Consider the following 19,881-nt stretch of genomic DNA (forward strand, 5'->3'; position numbering starts at 1 on the left):
AAAGATCCGGTCTTTTTTCTCCAACGCGCAAAATAAATATTATGTTGATCACAATATTCGCAACCCAGAATAACACATTCGTTTCTACCTTTTTTTATAAAGACAACATAATCTCGAGCAAGAAAATGAGTCCACACACTACTCAAAATATCTTCTCGCGTTAGAAAATTAACTAGTAATGTAGTCAAATCCATTTGATAGGGGTATCGGGATCCAATAATGGGTGAAGATAGTGCGAGCCTTTATTTTTTTAGTTTTTCTTTTAATTTTTTTCTTTATTAAAAAATCTTGCGTTGGACCTAAGTAAGTCCTTAAATTACTTTATCTCGGGTTTCGTTCGGACCTCGGGATCGCCACGATATAAAGTAAAGAGAAGGTATTCTCATCTCCCAGGGAAGAAAAAGATTTGGGAGAAATTGTGGGCATGGTGTGCGGGCACTAGCGCGTTAAAATAAAGAACATACCCACGAAGCCCGCGCGTCACTGCAATGCAAATGGACAGGCCGCGAAAGCCTTTGTCATATCTTTGGCTCTATTTCTTTGGTGAGGTTACCTCTTAACCGAATACCAATGATTCAATGAGAAAGCCTTGGTAATGTAGTCAAATCGATGTGATAAGGGGACGTAAGGAGCCAATAATGGGTGAAAACAGCGCAATTGGTTATAAATAACATTTGGGACATGCTCTGTAGTTACGGGCTGTTTCTCTGTTACTAATGTTGTTCATGATATATATATATGCAGATGCCACCTTACGTGGCATGTCGGATCAAGAACAAAAAAGAGAAGAAGCTGATAACGGCTCACGCTCCGACAGTCAGCCCCGAAGGCTGTTCAAGCAGCTCTCACGCATACACTAGCAATGTATCAGGGACCCCTGTGTATCAAGAAGGGTACCATTCCAGCTTCTGTGACACCCCCAACAACGAAGTTGCTGATAACCAAGAAGCAGTTGATGCTCAAGCCGAGGTGAGAGACAAGCATTTTATTTTGTAGAACTTACATAGCATGGGGTTGAGTCCCAAGACCAATAGACCATATCAAAGTCACAGAGACTCATTGGTTTTCTATTCCAAAATACTAATGACTGCATAATCACAATAGCAACATCTTTGGGACTATTTTCATTTCATACTTTAGGATTGTTTCTGTAAAGGTACTTAAGATGGGTTGTTTTATATGATCTACATTGTTTTGAATGCAGATGTTAGTGGAAGAGTTAATGGAATCGCTCCCTCCATTGCAGCCTCTGGATGACACTTTATTAGACTACAACGACACTCTAACCTATCAGCCACACGCAGAAGCAGAGGATGGATCATCGTCCTTCTTTGATTTCTCATATAACAACTACGGCGATGAGCTTGACTATGGCTACATGCCATCTCCGTGCAGCAATTTCGCAAACTATTCCAGTTTCGACTGGGCAATGTCTGAGCACTTCCCTACTACAGCGTGCGACAACAGTTGATCATATTTTGCAAGGAGTGTGTGTATGTGTTTTTCTACTTGTGATGTAGTTAGTATTGTTGAGTGTGGCTTCTGGAGTGAAGTGAAACATATGCAGTTTCATTCTTTCTGGGTGTCTCAGTTTGCACCAGTGGCCATTGCTACCCAAAAGATCACATTTTGGTCCGTTTTGAAGGAACTTTTTTTTTTTTAATTTACTGTAACTGATAATTACTAAAAACTGTTATGAGTTCACTTCTCTACGACAACAATGTAACAATTTGTATAAGTATTTTCTTGGATAGAGAGTTTTGAAAGAAAGGAAAACAAGAATCTGAGTTATTTGTGCAGGACTCACCACATAAATTTACTTAAATATGCAGCACATTTTTATTAATATTGTGATGAATGGCAATAATTATGATGAACACAATCACAGGAATTATAGTGAAGGGAGGAGAACATTAAATCTTTTTGAATCGACGAAAAAAATGTCATCTTGATTAATAATGTGCACGAAATTCGTAGCTTTTTTCATATGATTTTCATTTAGCAATAAACATGGAATCCATAGATTAGTCCAATTAAACCACTAACTTAGAGGACAATTCAAGGTTGTGCGTTGGTTCCACCGCGCATTAACATAAAAGTAAAGAAAATTCATAACAAAACGAAAATTCACTGTAAGAATTTGTCTTTGGTTTGCAATAAAAAAAATTACCAATTGGTAATGAGAATTAGCTTAATATTATAGCTTTAAAAGAAGTCGATATCGATCACCATAAATTATGATATTGACAATTTACATTGATAAGATACTTACACGAAAGCAACTCTAAATTCCGAAGTTTGAAAATCCTTATCCATTTTTCATTTATTATGTAGTTATTCATGAATACAATACGGTTGGTAGATGTATGAGATTAAAATTAATATCGTACTAACATGATCATCGAGTTATCAGAGACAATATCAAATATTTTCAAATAGTTCAGAAAATAATTGAATAGATTAATTGGTCAGAGATTACATATTGAACTAAATATTATGAACCAAATTGAACAAATTAAAAATTTAGAAATAGTATTGCACTTGATTCGATGCGCGCGATCAGATACAAAAATTTCAATCTTTATTTTCTTGCATCTTTCCTACCAAAGAGTTAGAGAAGACAACGTTGCCCGTTCAAGATTCACTAACGATCCAATACGAACCCCTGAATCACTCGTCAATCGTGCTCGGCATTTCGTTTTCAAGATCCGGCGCCGGTTGGGTTGGATCTGAATCGAGATACCCAAGTAACGATTGACGAGTCCTTTCATGGGTCGGTGTTCTTCAAGATTCAAATCCATTCTTTCTTTGCCTCGGCCTCGGATTGCAGGTAACGAATTCGAGTTCCATCTTTCTCGTTCTTGGATTTGGGCAGCTTCCCATTTGCGTGGAGTGAGTTCTTCGGATCCCTGCTGTTCTTGGAGGGTTTCTGTGTCGTGTTCTTGGAGCGGTACCCCCGAGGCTGAACTGGGTCTGTCTTACACATTGCTATGAATTCCGAAAATCTAAACCAGACTGCAAATTTTACCTGGAAGAAGATGAAACTTGAGGTGGGGGATAGCCACAAATGATCTGCGGTTCTTATACAGCAAATCCGTTCGATGCAACCGTTGCTGGGTAGCTCTTGATGACTGAAATTTTTTCCTTTTCCAAATGGTTTCGATATGGAGCACGATCCCGGTGTAGGTTGTGATTGTCTCTTACTCTGCCCAGTCCGCCTTCCCTCCCCCTCTTACATATTTGGGAGGCGGTTGACACAATTCTTGTTGCTTAATATCTTTCCTGGAAAATTGACAAGCTCTGAATTCTTTACCATCAGAGATTCATGCTTGCTCCTATCATGAATCTGCAGGTGCATTGCCTTGTCTGTGTTGCATAAAGTAAACATTGAAACGAAAGGGGAAAAAGATTGGATGCGCGATGTATTGATTTACCATGAAGGCCATTCAGGCATTTGTCTGCATTTTGATGCAGTTGAAAATCATATAATTGGAAAAGATGCAACTTCAAGAGTAGGAAGAATCGTGACAGGCGTGAGACTTTATAGTTTTAGCTCGCATTTGATGTTTTTTTGCCCTGAGTGCAGAATTCGTTTGGACTAATGAGGGAATCACTTCCCCAAGTGCTGCAACTGGCCAGCCTTTGTAATTTACCTCGGAAGATGGCTTACTGGGAAATGGTTAGCATGACAATAATGTTGGTAATGAATATATTTCATCACATAGCAACACTTTTCTAAACACCCAAACCGTTGGAAGTTTGAACTGAAGCTGATTGGTTTAAATGGTGCTTATGTGTTGATTTGTAGGAGCGCTCCATCAAGGTCATATATATCTTCATCATGAAACTAAGTGTGCTCCTTTTTTGTTTGGTCGGGAGCACACTTAGTTTCGGGATTAAGATATATATGACCTTGACGTAGTGCTCCTATTATGCAGTTAAATATTCGAAAGAATAAGAACTGAGCATAAATAACTAGCACTTTTGATTACTTCAGTCCTCCTAAAAATTTTACTAGAACTCCTAATAGATAAATACCATCGCCAATGGAAGTTTAACAGGAAGTAATGCAAGAGGGAGCTGAAGACCTTGCTTTTAGCTATGGACCTTGAGGGAATGACTTTTGACTAGTTAGTGTGATGGTAGGGTCGGAAGAAGAAGTAAACTTTTCAAAGAAGTTTTGAAACTTGGAGAACAAGTCTGAAATTTTCGGTGAGAACAGTTTTTTTCTCCTTTCTTTACCATTTTAGTGGCAATTCTTTATGTCTTTACTATAACTTTTTGTTTGTATGCAAATGCTTTTCTGATGGACTTTTCATTTGTTTGTTTTTTTCCTGAGCCATGGACATTTTATTTGTTAATATGAGTCAAAACAAGTGGGAAAAAATTAAGATGTTTCTTTTCCCTCCTTCCCTTTACCACCTCAGTCCTTGTTGATTTTGAGGGGACATAAACAATCATGAAGAATCTCACATCGAGATTGCTTTGGATGATTGACTACATGGTTTGGAAAATTGAAAAATAGAAGTGTCTTTTGTAGATTATTCAGAATTCACCATTTATTAATGGGATACTCCTATGTATTTGTATGGGGTCTTTCTATAGTCCTCCAACCATGACTGATTTTGCTTGGGAAGTTAGTACCTCGATAATCGAAGTTACTAACGCTAGTTATTGCACAAAATGAGGAAATTGCCATGATATTGAGAAGGTTATTATCATGGATTACTGTTTTGTATCATTTTGCACGGCACTATAGACATACCCATTGGTATGACTCAAGAGGAAAAAGCAGCTATCCATTGATATGCACAGTCACAGGACAGAGGTTAAGATGTGGGATCCACCAAACAGTCAAACAACTTCCTAGCCAAGCTCACAGCATCTCTATTATAAATAAGAATGGATAGAACTCCGGTATGAAGCAATCCAAAGCAAGCCAAAGCAAGTCAGTATTGCTCTCTTCAAATTTCCTTCTCTTTCCCTTGTAGTTAGTATTTTTGTTCTTTTTTTTCTTTGAGATGGAAAGTGTAGAAATTTCATTAGTCAATATGCCGGTGGGATTCCGATTCAGACCAACAGATGAGGAACTCGTCAATCAATACTTGAAGTTGAAGAAACTTGGCAACAAAACGGTTGAACAGATAATACCCGAGGTTGATGTCCATCAATTGCCACCTTGGGATTTACCTGGCAAGATAAATGGTAAGACACAATCAAAACTGTCCTGTTCATCCTTAAAAAATGTGATGAGTTTGTGGTTGGTCCATGCTATTCCCTTTTGGGATTCTGTGTCTGTCGGTTTGCATCTGTAGTTTGAAGATTTTTTGCTGCGGAGATATGCAGAATTATCAAGGATAAAGTCAGATGGTGATGAATGGTTCTTCTTCTGCCGTCTGCAAAATAAGTACCCTCAAAGTAAACGGGCGAGAAGGACAAATGATTATGGCTCTTGGAAGCCAACTGGCAAAACTCACAAAATCAGGACACAAGACAAAAAGATTATATTAGGCTTGAAGAAAATTTTGGTTTTCAAAATACGTCAAAGTCCCAAAAATGCCCATACCAAATGGGTACTGCATGAATACTACTTAAATGCTGATGTTACAGACAACGTCCTCAATGACCAGGTACGCAATCTTCTTGCTTTTCCTTCCTCTTGCAGTGAACTTCAGCGCAAACCATATTGAACCATTTAAGGATACATATGTATGATTCAGGTCGGTACATGAATGTTGTCCATTCCAGGAGCTTTCATTTAAGAGGTCTTCTGATTTCATTTTCTTCTTCGACTTAGTTTTCTGGAGTTGAGACTGAGCAGCTCTTAGTTGCTCTGACTTTTGCCTTGTTCCCCTGAAATGAAATAGCTCTTATTAAACTTCTATTGATTTGTTTTCAACTAAGACAATTTTACCAAGTAAAATCTCTGGACTCTTTTTTCCCTCCGCTATAGCTATCAGTAGCCCCATTCACTCTATTTTGAAGCTGAGCAAGGAGTCTTTTTTTTTAAAAGGAGTCTTATGAGTTGCATGTGGAGTGTTACCAAAGTTGTTATTTTGAATGATAGTTGATTCTTTGAGGTCGGTCTTACTTTTCTTTTCGGATTAAATCACGAAGTACTTTCAGAGATCAGTGATTAGACTTGAATAAATTGTTGCCTTGTCTTTTGTCTTTCTATATTAGAGTGACTTCGTTCTTTACCGCTTGAAGAAAAACCCTGATAAGACGGGTAAGAAAAATTCAAAGACTCAGAAGACCAACACAGGTATCTCTATTATGCCTCAAGAAGGCAGCAGAAGTAGCCCTAACACGCTTGATGAAGTCAACAACACAAGTATCTCTATTATGCCTCAAGAAGGCAGCAGAAGTAGCTGTAACACCCCCGATGAAGTCAACAACACAAGTTGCTCCAATGCATTAGCAACTGCCAAAAGCATCGTATCCGAAGAGATTCCGAAGGTCAGAAGAAGCATCAAAATGGTGCCTGTTAAAGATCATTATAGGATGTTTAGCAAACTAATGTTTCTTCTTGTTTTTGTTTCGACAATAGGAATCTTTAAAAGAAAATTTACAGCAACCACCGACGCCAATTCTCTCACCAGAATGCAACTCATCACAATGTGATTTCTCTGCAACTCCACTGCCACCCACAGCAACTGGAGAGCAATTTACTCATGATTCGGTGTATCAGGATTTGGAGTCTTATTTTGCTGAAACTGAAGAAGTCCAAGAGTTATTGGATATGTTAAACTCGTAAGCTGGTTCTAGTATAAACACTCTTCTGAAGAAAGCATTATATAAACTTTTTGTGGCTGGGTAATTTGTGTACATCCACTGGCCTGGAAGCTCACTCTTTTTTTTTTTTGGTCGAAGGAAGCACACTCTTTAAGTGCTGATAGAGTATGCCCATGTTGTGTCGCAGGAAAAGATTTTCCTTGTGGAAAACAATGTACATGGATCAAATGCATTCGTTGATCCATGTACATTATTTGCTTAATGAGTTTTTATTCCAAGCTGCTTAATATGAGTTATCTGTTACGGCAGTAGGTGAAATTTTTAACAAGAAATTCACCAGAAATGTAGAAACAGTTACGTGGATTCGTCCCAGCTAGTTGTTTCGCACTCACACGCTGTTCGTATAAATGAGGTATATTGATTTGGCATTGAATTCATGCCCATTCAATTGACCCTTGTTTCGATGGAATTGGATTCGTCCCTTTTAATTGTTTCGCGCTCTAGCGTTGTTTGCGTGCGATACAAAAATAATAAGATGGAAAAGGAAACCTGAAGTGGCATGACCAACCAATTATGAAATATTATCAGTTGCAAGAACAGTCTTGGATCTGAAGACTGAAAGATAACTTCGTGTGGTCCAAGCACAAGAAGTACAAAATAACCAGAATTAGTAGTTACAATGAATCTCCTGTAAACAAACAACTACAAAAAATGGAAATTCAATTCTGGCGAATCGAACGCTTGCACGCAGACCAAGTTGTCAGTCTCAGCTATCTAGTCAATTTTTTCCTCAAAAAGTTCTCTTCTGAAGCAAGGGAAGGACTGCATATAGACATTGATCAGCCAAAGTCAAGTCGATGCTTTTGCTATAGCACCAAAAAAACACCATCTATAAAGCTCAAATTAGTGTTTCAAGGGTCACTTTGCTTCGGATTCATCTACTGAAGAAACTGAAAATTTAGTTTGAGAATGAAGTTGTCAAGACTTAGGAATGTCCTCCTTCATTCCCGTTCAAATGTTGTATGAACAAATGCGTGACTTTCTGCCTGTAGGATGCAGGCTTCACCCCCACCTACGAGGAACTTGTCAATCATTACTTGACTCTACAAATTCTCAGATTTAAAGATAATCAATGCATTATTCCAGAGACCCCTTTTGTGTGCAGTTTTTATCCCTAGTATCTACCCCTCCTATCCAGAGGTAAAATGTGACATTCTCTTTGAGTTACTCTGTAATTTATGGGTGATAAGAAGTCGGTGTTCTTTGCATGGTCTGTTTTGTAAGACAAACTATGTTTGAAGGTCAAGGTTGGCATTTGTTTCCGGCTTTGAAATGGCTTGTGTACTATTGTCTATTGTGACGGGAAAAAGAAATGATCACGGAAGAGTTCAGCAATATGTCCGTAGAATTTGGTTTCGGCGAGGTCATTGGCGGTGATCACATCCCCAAAATTTTGTTAGATTTTGCCTCAGCTATGTGAGAAGACCTGTTTATGCCTGTGAGAGCTAGACGGGTTTTGTCAACAAGTACCATCGAAGCACTTGTTAAACATACTTAATGAAGACATGTTCCAAAAAAGCATTGATAGTGCATATTACAAAATCAATCATCGCAATCAAAGTTGTAATATTTCTTCATTTGGTCGCTTAGCAAGTATCCCAGGGACACTTTTTAGATAGAGTGCTTTAGGTAAAAGTACATGTTGATGTTTTTATACGATGAACTTTTCGACTAAACTAAAATGGAGCATTACAAATTTCGTAGAGTTCTGGTATTTGCATGCAGTCTTGAGCCAATGCCTATGCTTATTCTTGATCTTTCAAAATCATCATCCGCAGAAAACAAGTTAATACCGCTCTAGGTTGGCAATCCATATAATGACCACTATCGACATTTCGTCCAAATAGAATCTGTTAAAGGTCATCTTACAAGAACACTTTCTGTTGAAACTGACAATCTAATTTGAGAAGAAAACTAACTGGACCGAACCCGTTAACAAATACACCGTTCTTTCCCTGTCGTAACACGAACTGCAGCAAAATTGGCTCTGCCGACGCTCAAGTAGCCACTCGAATCAGCCAGGCAGCATCTTTGGCATCCTCTCCCCTCTGTGTTAGAAACTTCAATCCAAAAACTCGGATTAAGAAATTGGCCTAAACAAAAGGCTTAACTGAGAGAAACCGAACTCGCACAATTGCTTGTCATATCAAATCGAACAAGATTGACAGGAAGAAATAGCGGCGAAAAAGAAACTTGCACAATTGAATGAATACTTACAAGCCAGGAAACTACAAGATCACGTTGCAAAAATCTAGGCATTTTATGCATCCATTTATTAATTAAACCCCCTCGAGTGCAAGAAGTGAAATATATAATATATTACAAATAGTTCGATCATGGGGATTGACAAGCTCTTTCTTTGAACCAAGGTTTATGCATTGATGCAATTCCAGCATCAACACTCCTGTGTCTAGGATTCATCCATGAAAACGGCACCATGTCCAATAGACTTCATGATTTTTTTGAACAAGAGAACCATAATCGCTATGCTAAGTCCAACCGCAGCCCATGTGAACAAGCGATCATCAGCTGGTTTTTGAACCCTCGTTTGAAGCTGTTCACTTCTTGCGGGGCTATGCCTAGACGGCTCTGCCCTCTCCAAGACAGGATTTGGATTAGCAGGGGATTCTTGTGCTTCTTCAATGACCCTATCACCTGCATCGCGTGGAGGCTCTTCGGCGGAAGAATTTCCCTGGTCGCTCTGAGCTTCAGCAGAATGGTCATCGGAAGGTTGAACTTGCGGAACAGGTGGTGCTTTGCTCAGCATATACTCATGAATCTGTTGAGAGAGTAAACTCAATAAGCATTTAGCTCCAAATTATCAAAAAGCACATGCGCAAGGAGGAATTATACCTCGTCAATCACTTGTTGACGCTCAGCGTTACCGAATCGGGGTGCTGCCTCACGAGATTTAATAGCCAAGGTACGTCTTTCTTCCTTCTTATAGTCTAGGGAGCCCAATGCACCATTAGGGTTGGTTGGCATGAACGCAATGAGTGCCACTAAAGCAGTGCGTACTGCCAAAACAAAGAAGAAATTAAGTATGGATTGGACTCTGAAGCTTCCAGTGATGAGCGAACTAAGAATCTAAAAACTGCCGAAGTAGACCTTATGTCAGGTAGAATTGTCTGACGTATTCTACGATTATCTAATCTTAGCACCGCTCAGGTTATGTTAAAAATGACAGGAAGCCAGAAAAACAATTTACGTGAGCTGGTGAAGTCAATAGGGGATGTTGCAAACATTCCTTAAGAGAAAGCCAAACAACGCCATATACCAAGCACCTTCCTTACCCCATAAAAACATAATGAAAAGATGACAATTTCTACTCCATGCAACTGTAGAGTATTATTTAATGAATCTTTAATAGTTTAACAAGTAACCAAATATCCGACAAAAGAAATGATACCCAAGCAATGCCTCCTGGTTTGAGATTCACAATTTTATACTAGCCTTATAACCCATGACAATAAAACTTACCGCTCCATGATGGCTGCCAGTGCTCAGGGTGATGATTGGATATGCTCAGGCATATCTTCGTCTGTGTCTCAAAGCGACCATTGGGCTGTAGCATAACAAAAACACATTTGAGCGTACGCCACAGTAATGCCAAATAAAGGAACGAAACATGAAGTTTCCAGAGGGGTAACATAAAATGAGACAAGATATGGGAAGAAAACATTACCGTCAACAACATGAACGAAGGCGGCTTGAATGGATACTCCGCAGGTAGCTGGATGCGGCCATGGTAGATACCGCCTTCGAATTCACTATCGCGTGGTCCCCTGATAGCAAATTGCCACTCGAAGATGTTCTCCTGCAAGCAGAAGACATCCAGAAGATTAAGTAACCAGCCACCGAGCAATTGCATAGGAGAAAAACCAAAGGCAAGCCAACCACGCGCCGATTATCACTAAAAACGAAGAATTGAGAAGCTCGGGGGTAAGGAGTAAGGAAAATCAACGCTACTTCAAAATCGACATCGAGTCGCAACACCTAAACAGCAATTCAGCGAGAATTCCTGAACTCTCGCATGACAAATCAATCAGGCGGCGAGCAAATTCAACAAATTACGGAGGCCGTTCATCGAATGACAATTCAAAACAGAAATCTTCCGAAGCATAAATGAAATCGAAACAAAAACACCGTATCGATATATCTCGCTCGCCGTATAAAAACCCAAAAAGCAATTCGAATCGGCGCCGGAACAACACGTTTTCGGCCCGATCTTCCTCCCTAACCCTAATTGACCCTCCGCATCGACGATGCGCGAACGCAGCGCGGTGAAATACAGGCATATGCAAGAAAGAGAGGCGGAATCGGGGGGGTAGAAACCTCGAGGGGGAGGCTCGTGAAGTCGTCGGAGGGGTTGGACTGCATCTCCTTGATCTCCTGGAGGATCCGCTTCACCGCCGGGTTCTTCAGGTTGTACTTGTCCTCCGCCATGGTGGCTCCGCCGCCGCCGCCGACGATCCCGATCGGATCCCTCCGCCTACCGACTCCGGTGTCGATGTTGCTGCGGGTGAGGTGGTGATTTGAATTCGGGGAGGAATGAATGAATGATGACGACGATGGTGATCTTTTCGCGTTTCACGTTTGGTTGGTTGGGGTGTGAGCTGGGATGGGAGGAGCTGCAGGAGGGGAGAGAGACGACCCCGTCGTCTTGACTCGACACGTCACGGGGGTGGCGCGCGGGGTGACGTGGCGCGACGTGATTGGACGAACGGGCGTTGCTCTACCCCCCGCGGGGCCATGTTAGTGGGCACGGTTGACTGATATTGGAAAGGGTCGGTTGCCGGCAAAAAAATGGTAAATTGCAAATCGTAATATCACAAAAAATCTCAAATTAATATATTTGTGATATATTTACTTAAAATTAATTTTTTAATCATCAAAAGCTCCAAATTGATACATTCGTGATAAATTTACCCAAAATTAATTTTTTGACAATCAAAAACCTCAAACTGGTACATTTATGACAAATTTACCCTTCATTAATTTCAATTAAATTAGATTAATGCGAAAAGAAAAATCACAAACTGGTACACCTGTGATAAATGGAGGGTAAAATCCAAAAGCTGGTATATCGTCAACTAAATGTGTCATTTGACAAAAGCAATTTAATAGTAAAATTTAACGGAAATTAACGCAAGGTAAAATTGTTATAGATGTCTTAGTTTGGGATATTTGGTAGTCAAAAAAATTGATGCGAGTAAAATTATCATGAGAATATATTAGTTTAAGATTTTTCGTGATATTAATCCAATCCACTTTGAACATGTTATTCTAACGTTTTCAAAGACTTTTACAGATGATGGGGCTTGGCTATGCTTGAATTGGGGCCTTCCTAACCAAGCTTTTTGGGCTGCTTCTTTTGTTGTCCAAGAGGGAGCTACATTAGCAAGAAAGCCCGGCTTAGGCTTGTTCATTATTAGGGCCGTGTTGAACCGGACCGAACTAGTCGGTTCTGGGTGATTCTCGGGGGGAACCGATTCGGTTGTAGATTCTAAATTATTGGAACCGGCAACAATTGATCTGGTTCCCGATTCCTTGTGCTGAACTGGACCAGATCGAAACATCATTTTGCTCGTATCGCGAGTGTATAGAGAGAGAAAAGGAGAGAGAGAAAGAGAGGAGACAGGAGAGAGGGAGAGAGATGACGGCCATGGCTTTGGAGGTTGAGAAGATGAGCCCGAAATAGCTGAAGGGGTTAAGAAACAGACGGATCTAGAAGTCAACCTCCTCCAGGACAGTCTTGTTGACGTTGGCACCGGTTTTCTTCCTCTGTGGCTATGGAGATGGAGAAGATGAGCAAGATCCTCATCGACGAATCTAGAGATTAAAGGAGTAATTGGTCGGCGTCTTTTTGAGATGAGCCGATCACCCCTATTTCTTAGTAGGTTATTTGGCTGATAGAGAGATAGGGAGATGGACTAGACCTTGTTTCAACAGTTGAATCCAATAGGATCCATGTTGACCCACATAAGATTCGCCGGACGTAGCGATCTAGATGCAGTTTCATACATGTAACACACTCCCTGCATAGTTGCTCATCATCTGCACTGCGTTGGATTTTTTGTCTTGTGACTTGGAGCCTGCAGATAATCTCGTTATATATATAACTTACTTATGTTCTTCGCTAAGTTTCAGATTACGCTACGGTGAACTCTTGGCCTTATGTCCCCGGCCCAAATTTCAAATCTAACACCAGCCAATATCTCGTGTCAAACCTGTTGATCGATTTTCAACTAGCGATGTCTTTCTTCAGTATAATGAGGAATGTGCATTGCTCTATTCCTGATGTGAGATGAAGCCTCTGAATGAATGTCTGATAAATATGAACATGCATCGCTCGCATGAAAATAAACAAAGATGATGTACGAAGACTTCTTTTAAGGTACAATTCCCAGCCACAACAGAGGGGAGAAGACCATTTACATAAGAGTTTTTCTTAGTAAGTTTCTGTCATATGATCTAAGATTCTAAGTAGCATCACCAGAACAAAATGAAGCATTTTGTCTGGTCTTGCCTTGCCTTGAGAGAAAGACGGCCAAGGAAAGTGACCCTGCCCATTGGAGACAATCCAAGCATCGATCCCCACTTTCAGTCTTGGGCTAAACCGAAGTAACATTTGTCTTTACCAACCTCGAATCTACGTTGGTTTTGGGTGTCTTGTCGGGGCAATGTCCGAGGAAGCGAGGAAGAGAAGAAGATGAAAGCTCCGTAAGCAATTCTTTCGGCTCGCTCTCTCCAACACTCCAGACAATAGTAAGCGCCCCGCGAGCTGTCTGTCCTTTTCCTCTTGCTTTCTTCTCGAGTCCCTTTATTCTTTTAGAACCGGAAAAAAAAAGTGTAACAGTTTTACCATGTTTGTCTTGTTTTGTATGGTTTTATCCTACTTGGGAATGTTTTCTCAACTTAGAGAATTAATTCAGGTTGGCTTAGCAGCTAAGGATCAAATATATGTGTGGGACGTTAATTGACTCGATCCATTTGGACCACTAGTTGCCTGGATTTAGACTCGCTTCTGAGTTAAGCTCGGTACTTATTCCTCGTCGAGACTTTAATTAATATTGACTAGTTGTGACTCGAGAGGTGCTGAGAAAAAGCTAGATTTGAGGCGTGAAGGTCATTGTTGTGGCTTCAGTTCGGCAAGGCTTGTTCTCAGGAAAATTCCTTATGGAATAGTTTAAGGAACATTAATCCAATTTCCGACAGTAAAAGCTTGCAGGACAGGGATCAGTTAAGGTATTGCAATTCGGGTCGGCAGTTCAGTCCTTCGAGATGTTTTGTCTCTTCCTGATATTGGGATTCATGACGCTCGGCTGATACACGAGGATTAGTTTTATGTTCGCAAGACACAAATGGTCGTCCGACAGAATATCTGCGTGAATAGTTTATTCTCGCATTTCCGGCTTGCAAATATCCTAAACTGGACTAGGAATGAACTCGAACTTTCGATTGAAACCCTTCATTTCTTTTTTTTAGTTTTTGCAAGTATGAAAATGAGATCGTTCCGACCTTACCACAAAAAAAAAAATGAGATCGTTCCGTTTATCTGTTTTATGGTCACCAATGTCACGAGAATGGTGTTCTGTCATTTATGTGTACCGTGTACAGCTTTGCTTGCTTCCTTTATGTCGCATCATCACGGCATGCAAGTCGACTATTGATCTCTTTCGTTCATGAACTTGAGGATGATCGTTCATGACCTTGAGTTTGGCCCTCAAATGTGTCACGATCTGAACTGCATAGTGCATGACCACACAAAATCTACTTCAAGTTTTGTCTTTCTGATTTAAAATTCAAAGTGGGTTTGTATATACATAACCGTACAATGAAGTTCAGACAGAGCCTGGTGAAGCCTGTCTGGGTTGGTTTCAGAGCAGATTAGGATTTTACGAAGAACGTAGATTCCGGCTCTACGACTTTTGCTCAGTTAATGTCATTTATTTTATCATATGAAAACAACTCTTCAAAATATCACTCACACACAATTTCCAGACAAAAGTGGGTTTTAGGAGCAAAAACCATAATCTCGAGACTTGCAAAATATATAATTGTCATATGTGTATGTTAAGTATCTCATCTCGCTTGTCCATGGGCTTAATGAGTCATATGCTCCTTGTTGCTCCACCTATCACCTAAAACTCCTAAAATAATTTGCCGTGGTCTTACAAAATTTCATGGTGTAAAAACCATATCGTTAATATCTATCGCCGACAATGCATTTTGTCTCGTAATGTCAAAATACACGCTATTATAGTCGCAACTACTCAGACCCAAAAAAAAAAGTCACAACTACAAGTCCTCCTAACTGAGAATGTTCCCAGGTATTTTTCCTAAAATAAAGGACATCTCAATGGGAACCTTGAATTGAACCTCAGTACTCTTGTGCTTCTTGTTATGTAGGACTACACACCACTTGTATCGTGTATTTATTCAGCATCATAGCACGGTTACAATCTGGATAACTAATTGTGAGCAATGTTTGCAGTTTTAGATGGCAAGTTCAGCGTTTGATTCTGCAGAACACAGTTTTTACGGAGTCGAGGACAAGTTGAGTTCTTCGAACCGAAGCTACGGAAGCATTGAAGGAGAAAGAATGCAAATCCTGTGCTCAGAAGCAGAAGATTGGGGAGAGTCCGGGGACATCAGCTGTTTTTCAGATTACGGATTTCATCGCAGTGTCATGATGAAGCAGCAATCAACTTTTTCCGAGTATCAGCAGCGAGAGCAGCAACAACAATTGTTTTCAGATTATGGGCTCCTCGATAATCTGCGATACGATATTGCCTCTCCCCCTATCCAGACTAGTCTAGACGAGATCACAAAGTTCAGCAGAATCTCTACCGAGCTGCAAGATATCATAGAGGCAAGGAAGGACAAGCCGTTGCAGTTTTCTTTAACATCACTCGAGCTTCTGAGGAGCTGTGGAAGTGGGTTTAAACGAATGAGCGGGGATGGGGTACTCAATCAGAACACTGAGAACAAAAAGGCAGAGCTGTCCACTTCTGAAACCACTGTCCTCAGACCACACACTTGCTGGATGGATTTCACTTTGATGCCATATTATAACATCCTTGAAATTAACTTACATGAGGTATTATCCATTTTTCCCATCTTATACCGACTTTATCATTTGGTGTATGGGTGGATATTTTTTCAAGAGGTCATCCATTATAGTAGTACTCCCATCTAATCACGCTTAACATTGGAGTACCAATGCTGAGCTTGTTGTTACGTCAAAAGGCGCATTCGTAAGTTAATTCCAGTTTTCATATATCCAAAAATGTTTTTCTCTTTTTGGTGTGCAATTTGGTTCAACCCTACCCCATTTGCTATCTTAGAAGCTTGCCATGAGTCACTCATTATCCGAGCCTTATAGCTCTAGCGATCAATCCTTGCCCTCGTCGAACCGGGTCGTTAATTAAATCGTGAGGAAAATAATGATTTTTTCATTTTGTGTTGGTGAGGTTTGACTTGGGACGAGAGATATATGACCCTGTCCTCTTGACTTACGTGTCAAGTGGTGGCAAGTTGGATGAAGTGGCGCAACATGATTGGACAACAGGGTAATACTCTCTCTTTTTACGTGATTTCGTGAGTGAACTTGGAAATCGTCGTTTGCTGGCAAAAAGTAAAGGGTTAAATACCCTAAATTTTTTATCATATCACTCAAAATCCTAAAATTATGTTTATCATGACATGAATATTTCAAATTTTTTTATCACCAAAACCTCCAAATTTATGCCGGTGTTGCAAGAAAAGCAATTAAGAATTTAGCTTTTAAATACATTCTCTTTTAAGACCAGAAAAAATTAACAATTTCTTTTAAGACCAGAAAAAAAATAAAATCTTCTTTTCTTGTGAAATTTTTTGAAAAGAATGGGCCTTCTTAACCAAGTTTTTGGGCTTCTTCTTTTGTTAGAGAGATAATCAATCGCGTTTGAACTGTCAAATCTAATGGGATAAATGTAAACTCATACGGTCTAATACATATAACATGGTCATTGCATACTTGCTCATCTGCTTTTCTTTGAAATTTATTATCTTGTGACTCGGATATCTACCACCACTCAATCTCTCATATCAAACCTCTTGGTCGATTTTCTGGTCGCGATCTCTCTCTTCAGTATATGATGAGGGATGTGTTTTGCCAAGCCTGTGATTAATGGCTTATAGATATACACAGCACTTGCACGAAAATAAACAAAGATGATGTCCAAAGACTTCTTTTAAGGTACAAATACCAGCCAGAACAGGGGGGAAGAGCTTGTACAGAGTTTTTCTCATTAAGTTTCTATATTATGATTAGCATCTCAAAACGAAAACAAGCATTTTGTCTGGTCTTCCCTTACCTTGAGAGAGATAGCCAAGGAAAGTGACCCTGCTCATTTGAGACGATCCAGCTATTGATACACACATTCAATCTCGGCTAAACCGAAGTCGTGTTTGTCTTTACCGAGACATCAAATCTATGTTGGTGTCGGCTGTCCTGTCGGGGCAATGTCTAAGGAAGCGACGAAGAGAAAGTCGACCCTGCCCATTTGAGACAATCCAACTATTGATCCACATATTCAATCTCGGGCAAAACCCAAGTCACATTTATCTTTACCAACATCGAATCTGCGTAGGGTTTGGCCGTCCTGTCGCGGCAATGTCCGAGGAAGCGATAAAGAGAAATCGACGAAAGTCAGCTGTGATTCTTTCGGCTCACTCTCTCGTACGCTTCGGACAATATTAAGCGCTCTGGGAAGTCTGTCCTTTTGCAGTTGCTTTGTTCTCAGATCCCTTTATTCTTTCAGACCCTCCATGTTGGAAATGTTTTCACAAGTTAGAGAATTAATTCGGATTGGCTTAGGGCCCGTTTGGCAACGTGCCAAATAGTGAAAATTTCTGTTCTTTTGTTCTCAGAATCAGTTTGGGAACAGAAATCCGTTTGTTAAAATTTTTGTGTCAAGGCACAATTTTGCAAAAAATTGGTCTTAGAATCAGTTTTGGAACATAATCAAGAAACAAAAAAAAGTAGCTTCTTGATTCTGGAACAATTTTTCTGAAACTGATTCTTCTTGGTTTTCTTCTTTCTTTTTTATTTGTTCTTCATCTTCTTCCCACCCTCTTTGTCGGCCCACGCCGGCCCACCAAGCCATGGCCGCGAGGGTGGCCCTCGCCGCCCGGCGGCGGCGAGGTCGGCCTCGCCGAGATCCGGGCGAGGCTCGACCTCGCCGGCCATGGCGAGCCGACCTCGCCGTCGCGGAGGTGGCGGCGGCGAGGTCGGGCCTCTCCTTGGCCGAGGCAAGGCTCGACCTCGCCATCGCGGCCGGCGAGGGCCGCAACGCCCTCGCCAGCGGCTGTTGCGGTCGCCCGGCCCAGACAGCCGGCCATGGCCAAGGAAAAAAAGGAAAAAAAAAAAGAAATATTTAAAAAAATTCAAAATATTATTAATAAAAAGAAATTTGGTGTAGTTACCAAACGCATTTCTGTTCTTTTTCTATTCTAAGAATAGAAATTTTGAGCAGTTACCAAACCCCTTCAAATGCTTAGAAAGTGTTCCCAGGCACAGAATCAAAAAGAATCATTTCTGATCAGAATCTATTTCCGGACACAAAATGATTGTCATGCGCAACCTTAGCAGCTAAGGATGGTTGTGAATGTGTGGACATCGATTGACTCGATTCTTTTGACCTCTAAGTGAAAGTGGTCTCATATTTGGGCTACTAGCTGCCTGGATTTTGACTCGCTTCTGAGCCAAGCTCGGTACCTATCTATCTTAGATGGAATTCCTCGACAGCACTTTAATAAATCTATAATAGTTGTGACTCGAGAGGTGGTGAGAAAAAAATAGATTTGAGGCGTGAAGATCATTGTTGTGGCTTGAGTTCGGCAAGGCTTGTTCTCTGGCAGATTCCTTACGGAATAGTTTGAGGAGCATTAATCCGATTTCCGGCAGTAAAAGCTTGCGGGACAAATATTTAAGGTATTGCAATTCGGATCAGCATTTTCAGTCCTTCGAGATGTTTTGTCTCTTCCTGTTTTTACGATTCATGACGTTCGGCTGATACACAGGGAGTAGTTTAATGTTCGCAAGACAGAAATGGTCGTCCGGCAGAATATCTGCATGAATAATTTATTCTCGCATTTCCGGCCCTAAACTGGACAAAGTATTAATTCAAACTTCCATTGAAACTTTTTTTTTTAATTCAGTTTTTGTGAGCATGCAAGTAAGCGTTGCGTTTATCTGTTCTCCGATGTCGCGAGAATTGTGTTCTTTTATTTATGTGTACCCTGTACAGCATTTGTTTGCTTGCTTCCCATACGTCGCATCATCACGGCATGTAAGTTTATTATCGATATCTTTCGTTCATGACCTTGAGTTTGGCCCTCAAACGCGTTGCGATCTGAACTATATATTGCATCAGTAGTCTAACACGTTAGACTAGCTACGATTATGTCTTATCTTTTGCTGGTTTTATCTTCTTGTCTTGTCTTTCTGATGTAAAATTAAAAGGGGGTTTGTTTATACATAACCATATCAGATAAAGCCAGGCAAAGCCCGTCTGGGTTGTTTTCTAAGCTGATTAAAATTCTCGGAAGAAGGTCCTGCTCCATGACCTATTTGGTTAATCTCGTTTGTCATATGAAAACTGCTCATCAAACTATTTCTCGTGCGTATTGTCTTGATAAAAATGTGTTTTAGGAGCAAAAACCATAATTTTCAAGACTTGCAAAATATATAATTGCCATCACACATGTTGAGAGTTGTACATCGCTTGTCTATGGAGTTTCAATGGGCCTCATATTCATTTAGTGCCCATTCACCTATAGGCTTAAGCTTTGACGTTTGGCCTTCTAACATGGTTTGACTCAAATTTGCCTCACGTACAGGGCTTCCCATTCATCAATTCCACATTTTGTTGTTAGTTCTATTTGCACGTGAGAGGGGTGTTAGAACATCTAATTTAATAAGCTTTACGTTCATATATTGTCCCTCAACCGATCAGCTTAGGAAAATTGGCTGTGGTCCCAAGAAAATCAACCGTGCAAGAACCATACCGTTGATATCTATTGCCTACTACGCATGTT

The 19,881-nt window shown here is 40.4% G+C and overlaps 2 protein-coding genes across 3 annotated transcripts; one reads left to right on the plus strand and one right to left on the minus strand.

Moving 5' to 3' along the window:
* The first annotated feature begins 2,597 nt into the window (after positions 1–2,597).
* On the plus strand, positions 2,598–7,022 carry LOC130135768 (NAC domain-containing protein 14-like). Of its 2 annotated transcripts, XM_056305510.1 has the most exons (5): positions 2,598–2,830; positions 3,353–5,205; positions 5,347–5,630; positions 6,184–6,459; positions 6,551–7,022. In XM_056305510.1, exons 2-5 carry the CDS (start codon positions 5,022–5,024, stop codon positions 6,755–6,757), a joined length of 951 nt encoding a protein of 316 aa, XP_056161485.1. In that variant the 5' UTR covers positions 2,598–2,830; positions 3,353–5,021; the 3' UTR covers positions 6,758–7,022. The 2 variants fall into 2 exon arrangements, with proteins under 2 accessions (XP_056161485.1, XP_056161484.1); XM_056305509.1 differs by lacking the exon at positions 2,598–2,830 and having other exon boundaries at positions 3,161–5,205.
* A 2,014-nt stretch (positions 7,023–9,036) lies between these two features.
* LOC130135804 (ubiquitin-conjugating enzyme E2 32-like) lies at positions 9,037–11,430 on the minus strand. Its single transcript, XM_056305570.1, has 5 exons — positions 11,131–11,430; positions 10,481–10,612; positions 10,276–10,360; positions 9,649–9,812; positions 9,037–9,574 (listed from the first exon to the last, which is right to left on the minus strand). Exons 1-5 carry the CDS (start codon positions 11,239–11,241, stop codon positions 9,206–9,208), a joined length of 861 nt encoding a protein of 286 aa, XP_056161545.1. The 5' UTR covers positions 11,242–11,430; the 3' UTR covers positions 9,037–9,205.
* Positions 11,431–19,881: the final 8,451 nt, after the last annotated feature.

Source organism: Syzygium oleosum, unplaced genomic scaffold (assembly GCF_021117445.2).
Source record: "Syzygium oleosum isolate NSW1041296 unplaced genomic scaffold, Sole_v2.1 Sole_v2.37, whole genome shotgun sequence".
NCBI classification, from domain to species: Eukaryota; Viridiplantae; Streptophyta; class Magnoliopsida; order Myrtales; family Myrtaceae; genus Syzygium; species Syzygium oleosum.

Coding starts and splice junctions, on each gene's coding strand:
- LOC130135768 (XM_056305510.1), top strand. CDS start 5,022: ATGGAAAGTGTAGAAATTTCATTAGTCAATATGCCGGTGGGATTCCGA. Junction 5,206..5,346: donor TTTACCTGGCAAGATAAATG/GTAAGACACAAT, acceptor GGAGATATGCAG/AATTATCAAGGATAAAGTCA. Junction 6,460..6,550: donor TATCCGAAGAGATTCCGAAG/GTCAGAAGAAGC, acceptor TTTCGACAATAG/GAATCTTTAAAAGAAAATTT.
- LOC130135804 (XM_056305570.1), bottom strand. CDS start 11,241: ATGGCGGAGGACAAGTACAACCTGAAGAACCCGGCGGTGAAGCGGATC. Junction 10,361..10,480: donor CTTCGTTCATGTTGTTGACG/GTAATGTTTTCT, acceptor GTTATGCTACAG/CCCAATGGTCGCTTTGAGAC. Junction 9,813..10,275: donor CTGGCAGCCATCATGGAGCG/GTAAGTTTTATT, acceptor TTGTTTTGGCAG/TACGCACTGCTTTAGTGGCA.